Source organism: Hippopotamus amphibius, chromosome 2 (genome assembly GCF_030028045.1).
Source record: "Hippopotamus amphibius kiboko isolate mHipAmp2 chromosome 2, mHipAmp2.hap2, whole genome shotgun sequence".
NCBI lineage: Eukaryota > Metazoa > Chordata > Mammalia > Artiodactyla > Hippopotamidae > Hippopotamus > Hippopotamus amphibius.
In genome coordinates, this window is record NC_080187.1 from 70,415,212 (window position 1) to 70,434,283 (window position 19,072).

The window sequence follows — 19,072 nt, forward strand, 5'->3', positions numbered from 1 at the left end:
ATAGCCTGCCCCTTTGATTAAGTTGCTTTGTTTTGGGGTTAAAAGAACAGATATGTGTTAAGTTTCCAATTTTAGTAAGAAAGATTTTGTATAAGAATTATGTCATTAAAAACTAGGCAGAGACATGAATGCTTTTTAAAACTTCTTATTTTTCATATGTTTAAGTACTATGTAAATTTATCAGATGTGTTGAAAAAGACATTAGTATGAGACTGTTAAAGGGGAGCTGTGCAACTGTTTCAAAACATGATTAACACAGTCATAGTTCTTCCTTGGGTTTTTGGCATCACATTGTATACTGAATAGAACATGCTAGAAGAATGAGTGGGTAGCCCACCAGGATTTGGTAGTTTGACCTGAAACTTGTGATTTTGAGGTTTACTGGGTTTTTGGGCTCTCTTCTGATCTATGGATGCTTTAGAGAACTAGACTAGCTGTTAGATTCTCAGATAGATTTCTTATAAGAAGCTATGCTATTAAATTATTTTTAGTCCTTGAGAGTGGAAAATTTCTGCTGTGCACGAGAAGCATTGTTAAATGTTAGATACCCTGATCATCTCCAGTTTGAGAATACTTGCTGCCTATTTGTACTTTAGTTCAACCTTATATCTCTGTGATTCCCTGTCTTCCTTGTCATCACTTCCCAGCAGTACTGTGTTGTTACCAAGACAATGATTTGTTTAATTTAGATGTAGTTATGCCAGCTTTTTTTATTCATTTATAAATATACATTAATTTCTAGGATTTTTTCATAGTATTATTAAGTCACTATAATATGTATTTTTAAAATTAAAAAAACTAGCTAATAGTTTTAAGGGACACAGATTACTATTCTACCTTATATTTTATTCCACAAAGGCAGTGATCTGTACAAATTTTACAGTAACAGTGCCCTGTGATTTGATTTTTGACATATTTACCCCCCCAAGTTCTGTCCTCCAAAATTATGTGAAACCACAAATCTAAAATATATGGGATTCAAATATTTTTAAATTTAATAATACCCCTTGGTATGGGTGGCATTTACTGGGATATAAGTCCTTCAGCTGAGCAAATTAGTAATTATATGGTAAATTTTAGCATTTTATCCCTAGAAAGTAAATTCTGATATGAGTCCCAGACAACCCCCAAATGGCTTCTGTAACTCTTACTATAATTTTGAAATTCTTTTCAGTAACTCTGTTTAAATATTTTTTACATATTGAAATATTTTTCTATGTTAATGTCCTTTAGTGAAGTCTCACCATTTTATTTTTCATTTACAGATCACATTAGTAAAAAGACAGAGGTAAGTGTTATTATAACTCTTTATTCTAGAAAACACTTGATGGTTTTAAGAATAATACTTTAGTGTTTAGCAATAAGTCTCTTTTGAGACATAGTCATTTAAAGGGTAACCCATAAATTTGTCATGAATGGTCTCAATCATGTTTCTTGCAATTAAAAGGATATAAAGTAATTACAGTAGAGTAAAAATACTATTTGCATGAAGTATAATATCATTTGACCTTAGCATCCTAATTATTGTGTGTCTAAAGGTTACCACATATCACCTTAAAATTTTAGGGAAAAGTGGTGTAATACTTCAATCTTTATTAAAAAAAAATCCTGAAACCATGACTCAGGATATTTTGGAATTATGGAAATTGTGCGGTAAGCTGTGATTTTATAGTTTATACCTGTGGATAAGATCATCCTGATCATGTGCTTCTCTTACCATTCACCATTAGGGGTAGTGTAGCCTACACATAATTTTCTAGTGTTACTGGTTACTTTTTTTCTTTTAAGACTCTAATCCAGCCTCTGTAAACCTTTTAGAATTGGAAGATACTACTATAAAATATCTTCTAATCTTGAGGAAGGTACTAATGAAATGTTAGAGTTCTTTTGACTTCTTTAGGTAATAATTTGAAGGTTTCATTATTCTTCTGTTACGTATGTATTCTTGTTAGTAATTCCATTAATTGTTTTTTTTTTAAATGGTCAGATGTTCTTTGATTTCACTTTTTTTTTTAAAATGGTCAGATGTTCTTTGATTTCACTTTAGAATACATACATGGTTTTGACCAGTTTTTGTTGTTGTTTTAGGTGTTTTCTTAACAGGTCAGGGAAATGAAATCCATCTCTAAGAAAATCACATCTAAATAACTCTGACTGTATTAATAATATAGTCCTCAACTGTGTGCACAAGCACAAAATTGATTTAAGACAGATGATAGAAATTCTTTTAAAATTATTTACAAACCACTGTCACTGTATTTAGATTAAAATTTAAATGACCACAAATATAGACTGAGTATTAATTATATGTTTGGAAGTGGAAAACATGTACTTTAGGACTGATTTCAATTTTTTTTACCCATTGATTTATTTGGTGGCTAGTTTTATGCAAATGAGAAAGTAGATACAAATGGTATACCCTGTTCTTAAGATACTACCAGCAACTGTTAGTGGAGGGAAAAATAATTTTTATAAACTATTCGTGCTTGCTTTTTCTTCTTCACTGATTTGAAAGAAAAAAAAAAGCAAACTGATAGGCTGTCATCTATTTAATATATTTAACCCAAGTTGTATTTAAACAAGCATAGGTATGTGACATAACATGTTTTGTCTCTCATTATAGTTTTAGAGCTGTGTGCTATTTGTCTTCTATTATTAAATAATTTGATATGTAACAAAATTCACTTTGAGTAATCCTGATGATTAAGACATTTTAAACATTTGTAAGTGCATTCTAATTATAATAGATTTCCTACATAACTGTTTTAAAAAATTAGTCAAAAGAATATGTAATTCACATTATCCTATGACACTTGTTAAAAATATACCAAAGTTATGTTCAATTTCTGTTAGAGGTATTACTCATTTTCTAGGGACTTGGATATTTAAATGTGCAATGATTATGCCATTGCTCTATGAATTTAGAAAAACTTTTTTCCAGAGAGTTAAAAAAATAAGTCTGAAGAAAATTCTGATTTCAACTCTAAAATGAAATATGTTTTCTACTCCTGAAAATATGCTAATTTTTGTTACCTTGTGTGCTCAGTAATTGACTTAATTCTTTCCATCTTTAATATGTTACTTATGCCAAGAGATTTTTTTCCATGGCTACTCTAAAATTCCTAACCTCTGTCAAGAACAATATGCATCGTATTTTAGCCATCCCCTTTTAAGTCTGGAATTTACTGGATAAAATTCAAAAGAGATTTTTTTACTTTATTGCTAGGTGAGGATGAGTACTTGTACTTGTTCTCAGGTTAATTTCATCATTCTCCCATTTCTTTCTCCATTCATGTTGGTTATGAGGTATTAATCTCAGTGTTTTCTTTTCAGTCACAATTCTTTGTAATCTTTCTCACCCTAAGACAGTTGGAATAAAAATGACACTTGTAGGAGTAGAAGGTGGAAACAATTAAATTTTCTTTGTTAAATGTCTAGGAGATGCTACATGGTTAAATCAGTACCCTCCCCATAATTTGCTGCAATAGTTGAGAAGATCCCAAGAGAGTTCTGGTCAAGGAGAGTGAATAATAGAATAGGTGCTTGTATATACCTCTTAAAAACCTCAACTAATCATGTCTTTAAGGAACATTATTTGATCCTTAAAGTTGTTTTGTTTTTAATTTTAACTTGTTGCCTTTTTAAATGCCAGTGCTTCTGGGTAGAGTATCACGTAGCTACTCCTTTCTCTTTAGTCCCACTTTTATCAGGCCTTCCCAACTCCAGTCCTTCTAATGCCATTGAATAACTTTGAAAATTTTAGTGATCATCATATGTCTTGACATCTAAAAGGTCAAGTCTTCAATAAGCCTAAATAGACTATCTCTAGAAGAGAACACAAGAAGTTGTAACAGTGGTTGCCAAAGGGTGGGGAAGAAGGGATTACTGGGACAGGGATAGGAGAAAGGCTTGCTTTTCACAATATAAACTGCTGAATTTTCTATCATGTCTATGTACTACCTATTAAAATTTTATATTAAAAAGAAAAAGCACTGGGTGAGAGAAAGAACCAGGGAACAAACCCAGTCCTGTCTGGCTCCACAGACTGTTTCCTTTTTATTGCACTATGCTTTCAGCATGTCTACTTTAGATATATGAACTTGTATAAATAATTTATTCATTTTAGGCCCTAATTATATTTAAAAGTAAGATCTGTTGATTTCTAAAAGTATGATAAATGGTCAATGTGTGATTGAAATAAATATTAGATGCTAAAAAATGAACGCTATAGTTAATACTACGAAAACACAGGAGAATAGCAATAATAGATCATTAAATTTTAAAAACAAATTCTCCCTAGCTTTAAAAAAATCTCGCCTAAAATCTGACTTTACCTAAGTAATTCAACCTATGTCCTACCCCTCTAAATGTCCTGAATCAATTTTTCTTCCTTATTTATATTTATTATATTTATTAGCTCTCTTGGTTATAAGTAACAGAAGGAAGAATAGGGAAAGAACTGGCCTCATAGTTATTGGAGCCATGGATTTTATATAGCCTTAGGACTCTTCATTTTTCTCCCAAGTCTCAGTTGACATTTATGGCCTCACCTCATGGCAGATCACATGGTTACTGGAGGACCTCAGGGATACATCTTTACAGGATTTCCTGTAAACTGTTAATTAGCTCTTGAGGCTTGATAAAGTCAAGTTCAGGTTTTGTTGTGTTTTGTTTTGTTCTTTTAGGAGAAGAGGGAAGCAAAAGTATTTGCTGGGTGGTGCATCAGACTTCCTATCATATTAGCATCAGGGGGCATAGAATGTCTAGTTATTGTTATGGTGTTAAAATTGATCAGTGATTCTATCATTCTCCAATAAAGGAACCAGGATTCCTTGGAGACATGGCTCTGCTTCTACGGCTGCAACAAGGCATATATAAGCTAAGCCTGGAGAATCTTGTAGTGCCAGAAAATAAGGAAGTGCTCAAAAAACAAAAGAATAGGAACTTGGGGCATATCAGAGGGACATAGGAACCAACCTGGAATACCTTCCAATGGCCAGAGCTGGGACAGTTTGAGAAACAAAATAAAATCCCCGAGTTGATACTAATATAGTATATTAGTTGAATAAATAAGTGGGAGACAACACAAATCTCCCATACAGAAAATTTGCGGTAACTTAGGTAGCTATTCCCCCTCGGGAGAGGGAGCTACATCCCTCCACTTCCCTTGAGTGTAGGCTGAATTTAGTAACTTGCTTCCAAAGATAGAGTATGGAAAGGGAGGGAAAATAACTACACTGGAGAAACCTGGCAAACACAGCCTTGACCAGGTGATCAGTGTTATATTATTAGTGATAAATCATGTTTATAGCAGGTACTCTTGATATGTGTGATGAGAATGGCCTATTTTTCTGTGGTTTCCCCCCTAAAAACACATCTAATCATGAGAAAAATATCAAGCTCATATCAAGGGACATTCTGCAAAATACCTGACCAGTATACCAGTATGACTTGAAAATATCAGGGTCATCAAAAACAAAGTCTGAGAAAATGTCATGAATCAGAGAAGGCTAAGGAGTTAGGATAACTAAATGTAATATATCCTGGATGGGATCTTGGAACAGAATAAGGACATTGGGAAAAACTAATTCTAGGGAAATCCAGATGAAGTGTGGAGTCTAATTATAGTAGTATACCAACGTTGTTTCCTTAGTTGTAACAAATGTACCATAATAATGTAAGAAGTTATCAACAGCGGAAATTGAGTGAGAGATATGGAAACTCTGTACTATCTGCAACTTTTCTGTAAATCTAAGACTATTGTACAATTAAAAGTTTATTTTAAAAATTGATCAGTGGGTTCAGGTTTGTGAGCCAATATAAAGTTTCCCATCAGACTTTCATGTGATGCTTTTAGTAGCTATTGATGATTATTTCCTTGATCCATTATTTCTTTGGAGCTTGTTCTTCAGTAAATTTAAATTTTTACTTCAGGAATACATGCATATAGTAATAATTGAATGGTAGAGTTTATGAAATCAGTAGTATCCCAGCTATTGTCATTCCCTTACAGTGTTTTAAAATCCTTCTCAACTGTGTCAAGCCGTGCAAGAGTATTTAGAGTTTTTCTGAACATGCTGTATTTTTTCATACTGCCTTGCCTCCCATGTATTCTTCCCTCCATCTTTCTCAGTGATGTCTTGTTCATGGATAGTTGTTAGTTCTTGTGAGGGGGAGTGAAATCAGGAACAATCTATGTCACCATCTTGGTGGTGTCACACCCCTTCCATCTTTTTTTTTTTTAATATAAATTTATTTATTGGCCACGTTGGGCCTTTGTTGCTGCACGAGGGCTTTCTCTAGTTGCGGAAGGTAGGGGCTATTCTTCATTGTGGTGCACGGGCTTCTCATTGCAGTGGCTTCTCTTGTTGCGGAGCACAGGCTCTAGGTGCACGGGCTTCAGTAGCTGTGGCACACGGTCTAAATTGCTCCATGGCATGTGGGATCTTCCCGGGCCAGAGATCAAACCCGCGTCCCCTTCATTGGCAGGTGATTCTTAACCACTGCACCACGAGGGAAGTACCCCTTCCATCTTTTTTTTTTTTTTGGCTAAGTGTGCTTCAGAACTTGGCCAAAGAGTCACTTTTTCCTGGAAGGGTTCCCTAATCGTGGTCTTATTTAGATGCCCAAACATCCTGTGTATACGTAATAGCGCTCAACACCCTGTTTTATCATTGTTTTGCTTCTTCACTAGAATTTGGGTTCTTGGAAGTCTGGGACCATATCTTACAGCTTTAATTTCTTTGGTGGTCTTAACTCCTTTCACATAGTAGGTAATGTAAATGAATGTTGGTTAATGAATGAATGTTCTGCCTTCTTGCTAAAACTTTCTCTAGCCTTTTTTGGTCTGCTTCTCCTGTGTACTGTTATCACACTATAACAGAGGCACATGGGTTTTAATTCCTCTGCCAGTTCAAGGACATTGTTAGGGCCTTCATGGAGCTCTGCATTAAGAAGAATTCTGAGACTGAATCCTTGTTCAGCAAGAAAAAGTGTCACACTATCAGTTAATTATGTTTGCCATTTATAAAAGAGGAATAAGTGGCTGCATGCTTTACAGGTATTTGCCATCCCTGACATATATAGAAGAGTGCTTAATTATTGTGTTTATTATTATATCATGTGGTAGTTTTTGTCTTTCTCCGTAAATTGTGAGTTCCATAAGAGTAGCTGATGTGTATGTGGCATAGTACTAATTGCATAGTAATAATTTAACAAATAATTATTTCAAGTCAAATTCACGACTTGAGTCCATCAGGGTCTATTCTAAGGGAGAGAAGAAAGTAGCCTTATCCTATGTATACTGTCATCTTTAATATTATGCTTATATAAAGAAACCATTATTCCAGTTTTCTCTTGGAATAAACTCAAAGCACTCAAGTGTGGCAAAAGAGAAATAACGCAGATGGAACATTTTGAGGTTTGCATTTACTGTATATTAAGGTATCTTAAAACTGTTTTTGGGGTTGTTTTAAACTGTAAAGCTGGGAGGCTGTTGGTCTAAGAGGGGCCTTGGAGCCCTTAGAAATATGAAAGGAATTGTTAATACATTTGTATTTGTCATTATACTCTATAAATGATGTGTTCTTCAGATAGGAAACAGGTACTCAGTGGGAAGCTAGGTTTGTTTTTTAATTGAAGTATAATTTACACAAAGTAGAATGCACAGGTCTTAAGTGTGTGCAATTTGATGAAGTTTGACATATACATAAAGTTATATGACCTACATTTCTATCAAGATAACATTTTCATTACATCATCAAAAAATTCCTTTCTGCCCTATCCCAGTCATTCTCTTATGTCCTCCTTTGCCCCCCACAGGCAACCACTTTTGTGATTTCTACCATCATAGATTATTCTTGCCTTTTTATTTAAAATAAAGCATACAGGATGTTATTCTTTGGTCTGGCTCTTTCCGTCAGCAGAATGTTTGAAGATTCATCCATGTTGTTATGTATCAGTAGTTTTTTTCTCCTTTTCACTGGTAAATTATATTCTGTGGTGTAAATATATCACAATGTGTTTGTTTATTCATTCTCTTGAACATTTGGTTTGTTTTCATATTTTGACAGTTATGAACAAGGTTGCCATGACATTTTAAAAAACAGCTTTATTAAGGTATAATTTACAGATACTATAAAAGTTATCCATTTTAAGTGTACTATTCAGTGGATTTTAGTATATTTACAGAGTTGTACAGCCATTACCATAATCTGATTTTGGAATATTTCCATCATCCCCAAAAGAAACCTTGTGCCCATTACCAGTCCACTCCCTGTTCACCTTTTGCCCTGCCCCCACCCCCCAGCCTAGGCAGCCGCTAATCTATGTTTTTTTCCTATATATTTGCCTATTCTGGACATTTTGTTTAAGTGGAATCATACTATATGTGATCTTTTGTGAGTTCTTATGCTTAGCATGATGGTTTTAAAGTTTATCCATGTTGTAGCATGTATCAGGACATGCTACAGTTCCTTTTTATTGTTAATAGCATTCCATTGTATTTTTATTTCTGTATTCATCAGTTGGACATTTGGGTTGTTTCCACTTTTTGGTAATTGTGAATAATGCTCCTATGAATACTTGTGTACAAGCAATTGTGTACAAGTTCTTTTATGAACATGTGCTTAATTTCTCTTAGGTAAAAACCTAAGAATGAAATGGCTGTGTCATGGGGTAGGTGTACTTTTAACTGTTAGAAACTGCTGAAGAGTTTTCCAAAATGGCTGTACCGTTTTACACATGTGGTAGGAGTTTGTGAAATATGGAAAGTTATTTTTGCATTCCTGGCAGGGAGGCTGACAAAAGGTTTTTTATGATGCCAGCCTTAGTTCCTTGCACTAAACTTTAAATGAGAAAACATTTTCAATAATTATTTGTATTCTTCTCTGCCATTAACAGCAGAAAGTGCGATTAAAAGCAAAATGCTTTTTACAATAATAAATTATAATAATACTTAGAAATAAATCTGATAAATGATGTGTAACACCTTACTGGGAAAGTTATAAAACTTTATTGAAAGATAGTAAAGACTTAAATGGAGGCACATACCATGTTCATTGGTTGGCAGACTTATAAAGGGGTCACTTTTCCTCATATTAGAATGTAAAATCATTGTAATCTCAATCAAAATCACAATTTAGTTTTTAAACTAAAAATGAAATAACTTCTAAAATTAATGTGCAAGTGCAAAGGACCAAACATAGCCAAAATGCTCATGAGGGAGAAAAAGATAGGAGGACTTGACCAATCAGATACCCAAGTTTTTTTGTAAAACTAGTAATTAATACAGTAAGGATTTGGTGCAGTGATAGACAAATAGACCATTAGAACAAAATTGGCCCAGAAACAGACCAACCATGCATGTACCGTTGATTTATAACAGAGTGATGTGGAATATTACTGGGAAAAGGATGTACTTTTTATAATAAATGGGATTTGGGGGCCAACTGAATATATTTATGGAAAAAAGGATTGGATTATTACTTCACATCATTCACGAAAATTCATCCACAGTGAATCAAAGACCTAAAAGTCAAAGGCAATCTTCCAAGTCTTTTAGGTACAAATATAGGAAGCATAGGTTTATAATTTTAGGGTAAGAAAGACACAAAACCCACTAGATTTACATTTATCATTGAATCAAGGACTTCTTTTCATCAAAGCATGTTAGACAAGTGAAAGCATGATCTTCAGAGTAGGAAAAGGTTTTTTTCCAAAGAAGAGCTCAGTTGAAGAATGGGTAGAAACCTCTTTCATAATCAGAAAAATATAAATTAAAACCACAGTGAGAATATTATTTACCCTCTATGTTGGCAAAAATCAGAGCCTGATGATTTGAAGTGTTGCTGAGGATATAGAATAATGAATAGTACACTGCTTAGGAAGAGGTAACCTGTTATAAACAGTTTGGTCCGACATAGTATTGGATGTCCTAGTCAGAGCAATTAGTCAAGAAGAAGAAATAAAAGGCATCCAAATTGAAAAGGAATTAGTAAAACTGTCACTGTTTGCAGATGACATGATATTACAGTTGACCCTTGACAAATGCAGGGGTCAGGGGTGCCAACCCTCTGCATAGTTGAAAATCCATGTGTAATTTATAGTTGGCCCTGTATACGCAGTTCCTCCATATGAGAGGTTCCTCTGTATCTGGAGTTCCGCATTCAGAGATTCAGCCAACAGTAGATCGTGTAGTACTATAGTATCTACTATTGAAAAAAATTCACATGTTAAGTGGACCCATGCAGTTCAAACTTGGATTGTTCAAGGATCAACTGTAATATAGAAAACCATAAAGACTTCACCAAAAAGCTATTAGAACTAACAGATGAACTTTGCAGGGTACAAAACCAATATACAGAAATCTCTTTCATTTCTATGCACTAATAACGAACTATGAGAAAAATTAAGAAAACAATCCCATTTGCAATTGGGAATAAATAATACCTTGGAATAAATTTAACCAAGGAGATAAAAGACCTGTACACTGAAAACTGCAGGAATACCCTAGGAGATACTGCTGGTTCAGTTCCAGACCACCATAATAAAGCAAATACTGCAGTAAAATGAGTTGCATGAATTTTTGGTTTCCCAGTGCGTATAAGTTATGTTTATACTATACTGTAGTCTGTTAGGTGTGCAATAGCATTATGTCTTTTAAAATGTTCATACATTAATTAAAAAATGCTTTATTGATAGAAAATGCTAACCATCATCTGACAGCACAGGATTGCTATAAATCTTCACTTTGTCAAAAATGCAGTATCTGTGAAGCACAATAAAGCAAAGCACAATAAAACGAGGTATGCATGTATTCTGATCCACTGGTCCATTTATTCCTATGCTAATATTGCATTGTGGTCATCACATCATAATGAAAGAGCAAGGGACAGTTGTTAGTCATATTAAGAAAAATCAAATTGGATCTCTACCTTCCATCATACATTAAAATCTGTTCCACATAGTGTAAATACTTGTATGTGAAATACAAATTATACCACCCTTAGAACTATAAAATATAGGGGAATATGTTTCTGACCTGGGTATAGGGAAAAACATAACAAAAACACTATGAAATGAAAGATTGATAAATTGGATGCTGTTCAAAATAAGTAACTTATTTTCCACAAAAATACTAAAGAGAATTTTAAAAGACGAGGCACAAATTGAGGGAAACTATTTTCGAAACAGAGAACTGATAGAAGATTAGTGTCTGGATACATAAAGACTATCACATGGTTAAAAAAGAGATTGCGGTCTTGTTTTCTTACTGTCTCATAGGATAAAAATTTTTTAAATTAGGTAAGAGACATCAGGCATTTTACAAAACAGGGAAATATTAATAGCAAAAACCATGAAAAAGTGTCCAACTTTGCTACTGTTGGAGAAAAGCAAATTAAGGCCACACTGAGATAACCATTTCCCCCCCTACTCAACAGGTAGGCAAAAATTAATAAGTTTGGAGGTACAAAGATTCAGAGGTTATAAATCAAGGGAATTATGGATCAGTTTACATTGGTGGGAATATAAAGTAGTACAGATATTTTGCATAAGTTCGGTGTTCCTAGAAGTTTGGATGTACATTATAACCCAGGAGTCAATAAACTACTGTAGAGAGACAGGTAGCAAATATTTTAGGCTTTGGGGCGTATCAAATCTCTTTCACAACTACTGAACTCTGTCACTGTAGTATAGAAGCAGCCACAGGCAATATATAAATGAGCATGGATGTGTTCCAATAAAATTTTATTTACAGAAAACAGCAGGCCCCTTTTGGGCCATAGTTTGCTGACCACTGATAAGACTTAACAGTTCTCACATAGGTATACATGCCCTAGAGAAACTTTCCCATGTGTCCTGGGAACTGTGTACTTGAATGTTTAAAAATGTGTAATAGTCCAGAAAAACAAAAACAAAAAAAACCATGGAAAAATCTAAATGTTAGTCTTCAGTAGAATGGATAAATTTTAAGTATAATCACACAATGGTTTAAGTAGTAGCAAAAATTAATGTTTAGCTCTAGGCCACAAAATGGATGAACCCAAAAGAGAATAAGTGCAAAAGTGTTAGAACTATATCAAAGTGTTAACCAATTTTATAAAACATAAAATCAAGCAAAACTACTCTTGCCAAAAATGTTTGAGCTATATACAAATCAAGCCTGAAGATCAGACTTCCATTTTACAGAAAATATAGGCATTAGAAGTACAAGTTAAATTATACCTAGTGGAGCAAATCAAGCAAATCTAGAAGATGGACATTTTTAGGACAACTAGCCTGGTCTTTTCAACAAGAAAGTATCTATGGAGAGGGAAAGGTGGAGTGTGGCGGGTGGGGGGGATGTTCTGGGTTAAAGGAGATTTAAGAAATGACCAGTGTAATGTTTAGACCCAAATTAGATTAGCAATAAAAGACATTTTTGTACAATTTGAGGAAATTTAAATATGAAGTAGGTATCAAGGAATGTTTTTGTTAGGTGTGATGACATTATGGTTAAATTAGAAAATTTATTATTTGTAGCTAGCTGCATGTGAATTTTGAGATGAAATGTCATGATGTCGATAGCTTACTATAAAATACCTAAGCGAAAAAGGGGGTGTGATAGATTGTTAAGGAAGATCTTAACAGTTGTTAAAACTAGGTATAGGGTATATGGGTGAAAATTTCATAATAAAAAGTAAAACGAACAAAATGAAAATATATTGTTTCCTGGTGCATCTATAAGACAACAGTAAAAGATGGAAATGATAAACACTAAATTTGTTACTCTTGTGGAAGGCACATGGTATAGCTCTAGTTTTTAAGTAAAATGGTGGAATCATGGCTGTCCTTTTAAAAAAAACAGTTTTATTGAGTTATAATTTACATTCTATAAAATTCAACCATTGTTAAGTATATAATTCAGTAATTTATAATAAATTTAAAGAACTGTGCAACCATAACTATAGTCTAAATTTAGAACATTTCTGTTATCCACAAAAATTCCCTTATATCCATTTGTAGTCAGTTTCTACTCCACTGTTAGCCCCTGGCAACTGGTGATCTACTTTGTGTCCCTATAGATTTGCCTTTTCTGGTAATCTATTGTGAATGGACTCTTATAATATGTACTCTTTCATATCTGGTGTCTTTCACTTAGCATAATGCTTTTGAGTTTTATCTGTGTTATAGGATGTCAGTAATTCATCTTACTTTATTGTTGCATAGCATTCCATTGTATACATGCTATTTATTCCGCAGTTGATGGACATTTGCTGTGATTGTTTGATACATGTCTTTGTGTGGAGGTGTTTTCATTTCTCTTAGGTGGATAGTTAAGAGTGAAATGGGTGCATTGTATGGTAATTTATGTTTAACTTTTATTTAAGTGTCATGTCAAACTGTTCTCTGAAGTGGCTGTACTATTTCTCATTCCCACTGGCATTGTATGAGGGTTCCAGTTTCTCCACATCCCTGTCAACACTTGATATTGTCTCACAATTTGATTATAGCCACTTTAGAGGCTATATGAGTGGCTATCTCATTTTAACTTGCATTTCCCTAATGACTAATGATTTTGAACATATTTTCATTTACTCATCAGATATTCTTATATCTTATTTGGGGAAATGTCTTTCACATCTTCTGCCCATTTTTAAGTGTATAGTTTTATTATTGTTTTGCAAAATTCCTTTAGATATTTTGGATATTTTGGAAATATGTGACTTGCAAATATTCTCTCCCAGACTGTGACTTGCCTTCTTATTTTTTTAAGTCCCAAAAGTATTCATTTTTTAATAATAATTTTATATATTTAAAGTATGCAACAACTTAAGGATGTTTTGATATATATGGTGAAATGATTACCAGGGTCAAACTAATTAACATATATATCACCTCACATAGTTTCCATTTTTTTTCCTGTGGTGAGAGCACCTGAAATTTACTCTTCACAAATTTCCAGTATACCATACAGTATTATTAACTAAAATCATCACGCTGTACATTAGATTCCTAGAACTTATCCTGCATAACTGCAACTTTGTACCCTTTGACCAACATTTCTCATTTCCCCCACCTCCCTGCCTCTGGTAAACAGTATTCTGTCCTCTGCTTCAAGGAATTTGACTTTTTTTAGATTCCATAAATAAAGGAGATCATATAATAATATTCTCAATAGCCAAAAGGTGGAAACAACACAAATGTCCCTTAACTGATGAATGGATGAACTAAATGTGTTATATCTTTACAATGGAATATTATTCAGACGTAAAAAGGAATGAGGTACTAATACATTCTGTGGATGAACCTTGAAAACATTATGCTAAGTAGAAGAAGCCAGGTGCAAAAGTCTCATATTTTGATTCCAATTTTATGAAATGCTTGGAATAGGCAAATCCACAGAGACGGAAAGTAGATTAATGGTTGCCAGAGTCTGGGGAAAAGGAGGAATGGGGAATGACTGCAGGAGTTTCTTTATTTTTTATTTATTTATTTATTTATTGGGGTATAGTTGTTTTACAGTGTTGTGTTAGTTTCTACCGTGCAGCGGAGTTCCCTGTGCTATACAGCAGGTTCTCATTAGTTATCCATTTTACACATATTAGTGTATATATGTCAGTCCTAATCTCACAATTCATCCCACCCTCCCTTTGCCCCCTTGGTGTCCATACATTTGTTCTCTGCATCTGTGTCTCTGTTTCTACCTTACAAACCGGTTGATCTGTACCATTTTTCTAGATTCCACATATATGTGTTACTATACAATATTTGTTTTTCTCTTTCTGACTTACTTCACTCTGTATGACAGTCTTTAGGTCCATCCATGTCTCTACAAGTGACCCAATTTTGTTCCTTTTTATGGCCAGGTAATATTCCACTGTATATACATACAATATCTTCTGTGCTTGCTCACAGGATCCTTGGTGGCAACAGCAGCAGTGGAAGCTGTCATGCCACCTCTGGGGTCTGAGATAGCAGCCACAGCTCATGCCCACCCCTGGAGCTCATGTAGGCAGTACCCTGCTATCTTTGAGCGCATGGAGAAAGGAGCTCCTGTGGCGGGCCCACCCCTCTCCTCATGCACCCCCCAATGGTCCCTTGCCTCTCTGGCAGGCCCAGGCTTCTTCCCAGACTCCCTCAGCTGTGGTGCACTAACCCCCTTAGGCTGTCTTAATGCAGCCAATCCCAGTCCTCTCCCTGGGGTCTGACCTTTGAAGCCTGAGCCTCAGCACCCAGCCCCTACTTGCCCTGACGGGCAGGCAAGCATCTCAGGCTGTGGGGTGCTGGTCGGTATTGATCCTCTGTGTGGGATTCTGTCTGCTTTGCTCTCTGTACCCCTGCTGCTGCACTCTTCTCCGAGGCTCTGAAGTTCTCCCCACCCCCATGCTCGCCAGTGAGGGTGCTTCCTAGTGTGTGGAAACTTTTCCTCCTTCACAGCTCCCTCCCTGAGGCTCAGGTCCCATCCTGATTCCTTTGTGTCTCTTTTTTTTTTGTTTTTTTTTCTTTTGCCATACCCAGTTACATGGAGATTTTCTTGCCTTTTTGGAAGTCTGAGGTCTGCCAGTGTTCAGTAGGTGTTCTGTAGGAGTTGTTCCACATGTAGATGTAGTTTTGATGTATCTGTGGGGAAGAAGGTTATCTCCACGTCTTACTCCTTCACCATCTTCCCAGATCCTTCCTTCTTACTTTCTTAATGGTGTCTTTGGAAACACGAAATTTTTTTTAATGTTGATGAAGTCTAGTTTGTCAATTTTTTCTTTTATGGGTCACACTTTTGGTGTTCATTTAATAACTCTGCCTAACCCAAGGCCACAATGATTTATTCCAGAAGTTTTATGGTTTTAATTCTTCCTTTAAAGACTATAATCCATTTTTTTTCTTTTTTTTGTTGGAGTAAAATACACATAAAATTTACCATTTTAACCATTTTTAAGTGTACAGTTCAGTGGTATTAAGTATATTCACATTATTGTGCTGCCATCAGCACCATTCATCCCCATATCTCTTTTCATCTTGTAAAACTGAAAATCTGTACCTTTTAAACAATAACTCCTCATTCTTCCCTCCCCCACCAACCCCTGGAAACCACCATTCTACTTTCTATGACTTTTGACTACTGTAAGTAACTAATATAAGTGGAATCATACATAAATATTTGTCTTATTGTGACTGACTTATTTCACTTAGCATAATGTTTCATGTGTTATAGCATATTGCAGAATTTCCTTTGTTTTTAAAACAAATAGTCCATTTTATGTATATACTGCATTTTGCTTATTCATTCATCTGTTGCTGGTCACATGGGTTTCTTCTATGTTTTTTTGGGGGGAGTGGGGGGAGGGGATTTCCATGGTTTAACTGTTGGGAATTATGCTGCTGAATTATGCTGAATGTGGGTGTATAGATACCTGTTTGATATCCTGCTTTCAGTTCCTTTGGGAATATACCTAGAATTTCTGGATCATGATAATTCTATTTTTAATTTTTTGAGGTATCCCATACTGTTATACACAGCAGCTAAACCATTTTACACTCCCACCAACAGTATGCAAGGGTTCCACATCCTTGCAAACACTTGTATTTTTTTTTTTCATAGTACCCATCCTAATGGGTCTGAGGTAGTGTCTCATTGTAATTTTGATTTGCATTTCCCTAGCGATTAGTGATGTTGAACATCTTTTCATGTGCCTGTTGACCATTTGCATATCTTCTTTGGAGAACTGTTAAAGTTCTTTGTCTGTTTTTTAATTGGGTGGTTTGGTTTTTGTTGTTGTTGTTACTGAGTTTTAGAAGTTCTCTATATATTCTGGATATTACTCCCTTATCAGATATATGTATGATTTGAAGATATTTTTTCCCATTCCATGGGTTGACTTGGTCACAGTGTATAATTTTTTCAATATGCTGCTGAATCCTGTTTCCTAGTATTTTGTTGCGGATTTTTGCATTGATGTTCATAAGGGATATTAGTCTGCAGTTTTCTTGTAGTGTCCTTGTCTAGCTGGGATATCAGGGTTATGCTGGCCTTATAGAGTGAGTTAGGAAGTGTTTTCTCCTCTTCAGTTTGTTGGAAAAATTTGAGAAGGATTGATTTTAGTTCTTCTTTAAATGTTTGTGGAATTCACCAGTGACATCATCAGGTCCAGGGCTTTTCTTTATTGGGAAGTTTTTAATTACTGATTCAATCTCCTTACTATTCAGATTTTCTGTTATTTGTGATTTAGTCTTGGTGGGTTTTGTGTGTCTAGGAGTTTGTCCATTTCATCTAGGTTATCCAATTTATTTGGCATATACCTGTTTATAATACACTCTTACAATCCTCACTTAAGTAGAATCAGTAATGTCCCCATTTTCATTTCTGATTTTAGTAATTCAAGTCTTTCTTTTTTTCTTAACTCATCTAGCTGAAGATTTGTCAATTTTTAAAAATCTTTTTGAAGAAACAACTTTTGGTTTCATTGGTTTTTCTCTATTATTTTTCTGTTCTCTACTTTGTTTATCTCTTCTCTAATCTGTATCATTTCCTTCCTTCTACTAGCTTTGAATTTAATTTGTCCTTTTTCTAGTTCCTTAAGTTGTAAAGTTCTTGATTTAAGATCTTTCTTGTTTTTTTTTTAATTAATTTATTTTATTGGCTGTGTTGGGTCTTTTTTGCTGTGTGCGGGCTTTCTTTTAGTTGCGGTGAGTGGGGGCTACTCTTCATTGTGGTGCACGGACTCCTCAGTGCCATGGCTTCTCTTGTTATGGAGCACGGGCTCTAGGTGTGTGGGCTTCAGTAGTTGCAGCGCATGGGCTCAATAGTTGTGGCTCATGGGCTCTAAAGTGCAGGCTCAATAGTTGTGACACACGGGCTTAGTTGCTCTGGGGCATGTGGGATCTTCCTGGAGCAGGGATTGAACCCATGTCCCCTGCATTGGCAGGCGGATTCTTAACCACTGTGCCACCTAGGAAGCCCTGTCATTGTCTTTTGAAAATTTATTGTGATGTAACTTATTGTGGGTCTTTTTGAGTCCATCTTACTTGGAGTTCTGTAAGCTTCTTGGATGTTTATAGTCATGTCTTTCATCAGATTTGAGAAGTTTTTAGCCCCTTTCCCTCTCTTTTCTTCTCTTAAAACTCCCACAATTTGTATGTTGGCCTGCTCAATGGTGTCCCACAGGTCCCTTAACCCTGTTTGCTTTTCCTTAATATTTTTCTTTCTGTTCCTCAGCCTAGATAGTTTCTGTTGTCCTGTCTTTAAGTTTACTGATTCTTTCTTCTGCCTGCTCACCTCTGCCTTTCCATCCCTCTAGTGAATGTGTCATTTCAGTTATTGTACTTTTTAGCTCCAGAATTTCTTTTTGGTACCCTTTTAGGTTTCTTTTTTTAAATCCCTATTTATATTTCCATTTTGTTCACACGTTGTTTTCTTGATTTTCTCCACATCTTCCTTTAAATCTTTGAGCATTTTTAAGACAGTTGTTTTAAAGTCTTTGTCTAATATAACTACCATAAATAAGCCTTTTTCAGGAACAGTTTCTGTTGACTTTTTGTCCTTTCAATGAATTACACTTTCCTTTCTTTGTATGCTTTGTGATTTTTTTTGTTGAATATGAGACATTGGAGTCTAGTAATGTAGTAACTCTGGAAATCAGATTCTCCTCCTTCCTTAGGGATTGGTATTTTTTATTACTGTTTTGGGTTTTTGTGTTTGCTTGTTTTGATTGTTGTAAACTTAATGTCTTAGGTCTTTTGTGAGCCTTTCCTTGAGCATTTGTAGTCACTTTCTAGTTTTCCCCTCATAGGCAGTTGTTTTTGAATGGGCTGTTTTTTAATGTCTAGCTCTCAAAAGTGGAAAAGCAAAAAAAAAAAAATGAAAGGGTGGCAGGGTGGGGGAAGGGCATTAGCCCTTTAAATCCACTGAAAGTTTCTTCTGCTGGAGGGGGAGGGGCTTGCAAAAATGAAGGGAGGTGCAACAACACTGGCTCCTGCCTCTTTGTCTCTTGGTCTGCACCTCTGTAGTCTGAAGTGGCAATTAGTGACCAGAGTACAGATCCCCCTTATTTGGTGGAGAGGGTCCTTTCTTGGCTCCCATAAGCTGTCTTAAGCT

The 19,072-nt window shown here is 35.1% G+C and overlaps 1 protein-coding gene across 4 annotated transcripts in view; it reads left to right on the top strand.

Annotated features, from left to right (window-relative positions):
* GKAP1 (G kinase anchoring protein 1) overlaps positions 1 to 19,072 on the top strand; it is a 67,829-nt gene that overhangs the window by 25,424 nt on the left and 23,333 nt on the right. For all 4 annotated transcript variants that reach the window (XM_057724830.1, XM_057724828.1, XM_057724829.1 and 1 more), the window contains exon 7: positions 1,266 to 1,288. In XM_057724830.1, the coding sequence (XP_057580813.1) occupies positions 1,266 to 1,288 (23 nt within the window). The remainder of the gene's footprint in view (positions 1 to 1,265; positions 1,289 to 19,072) is intronic.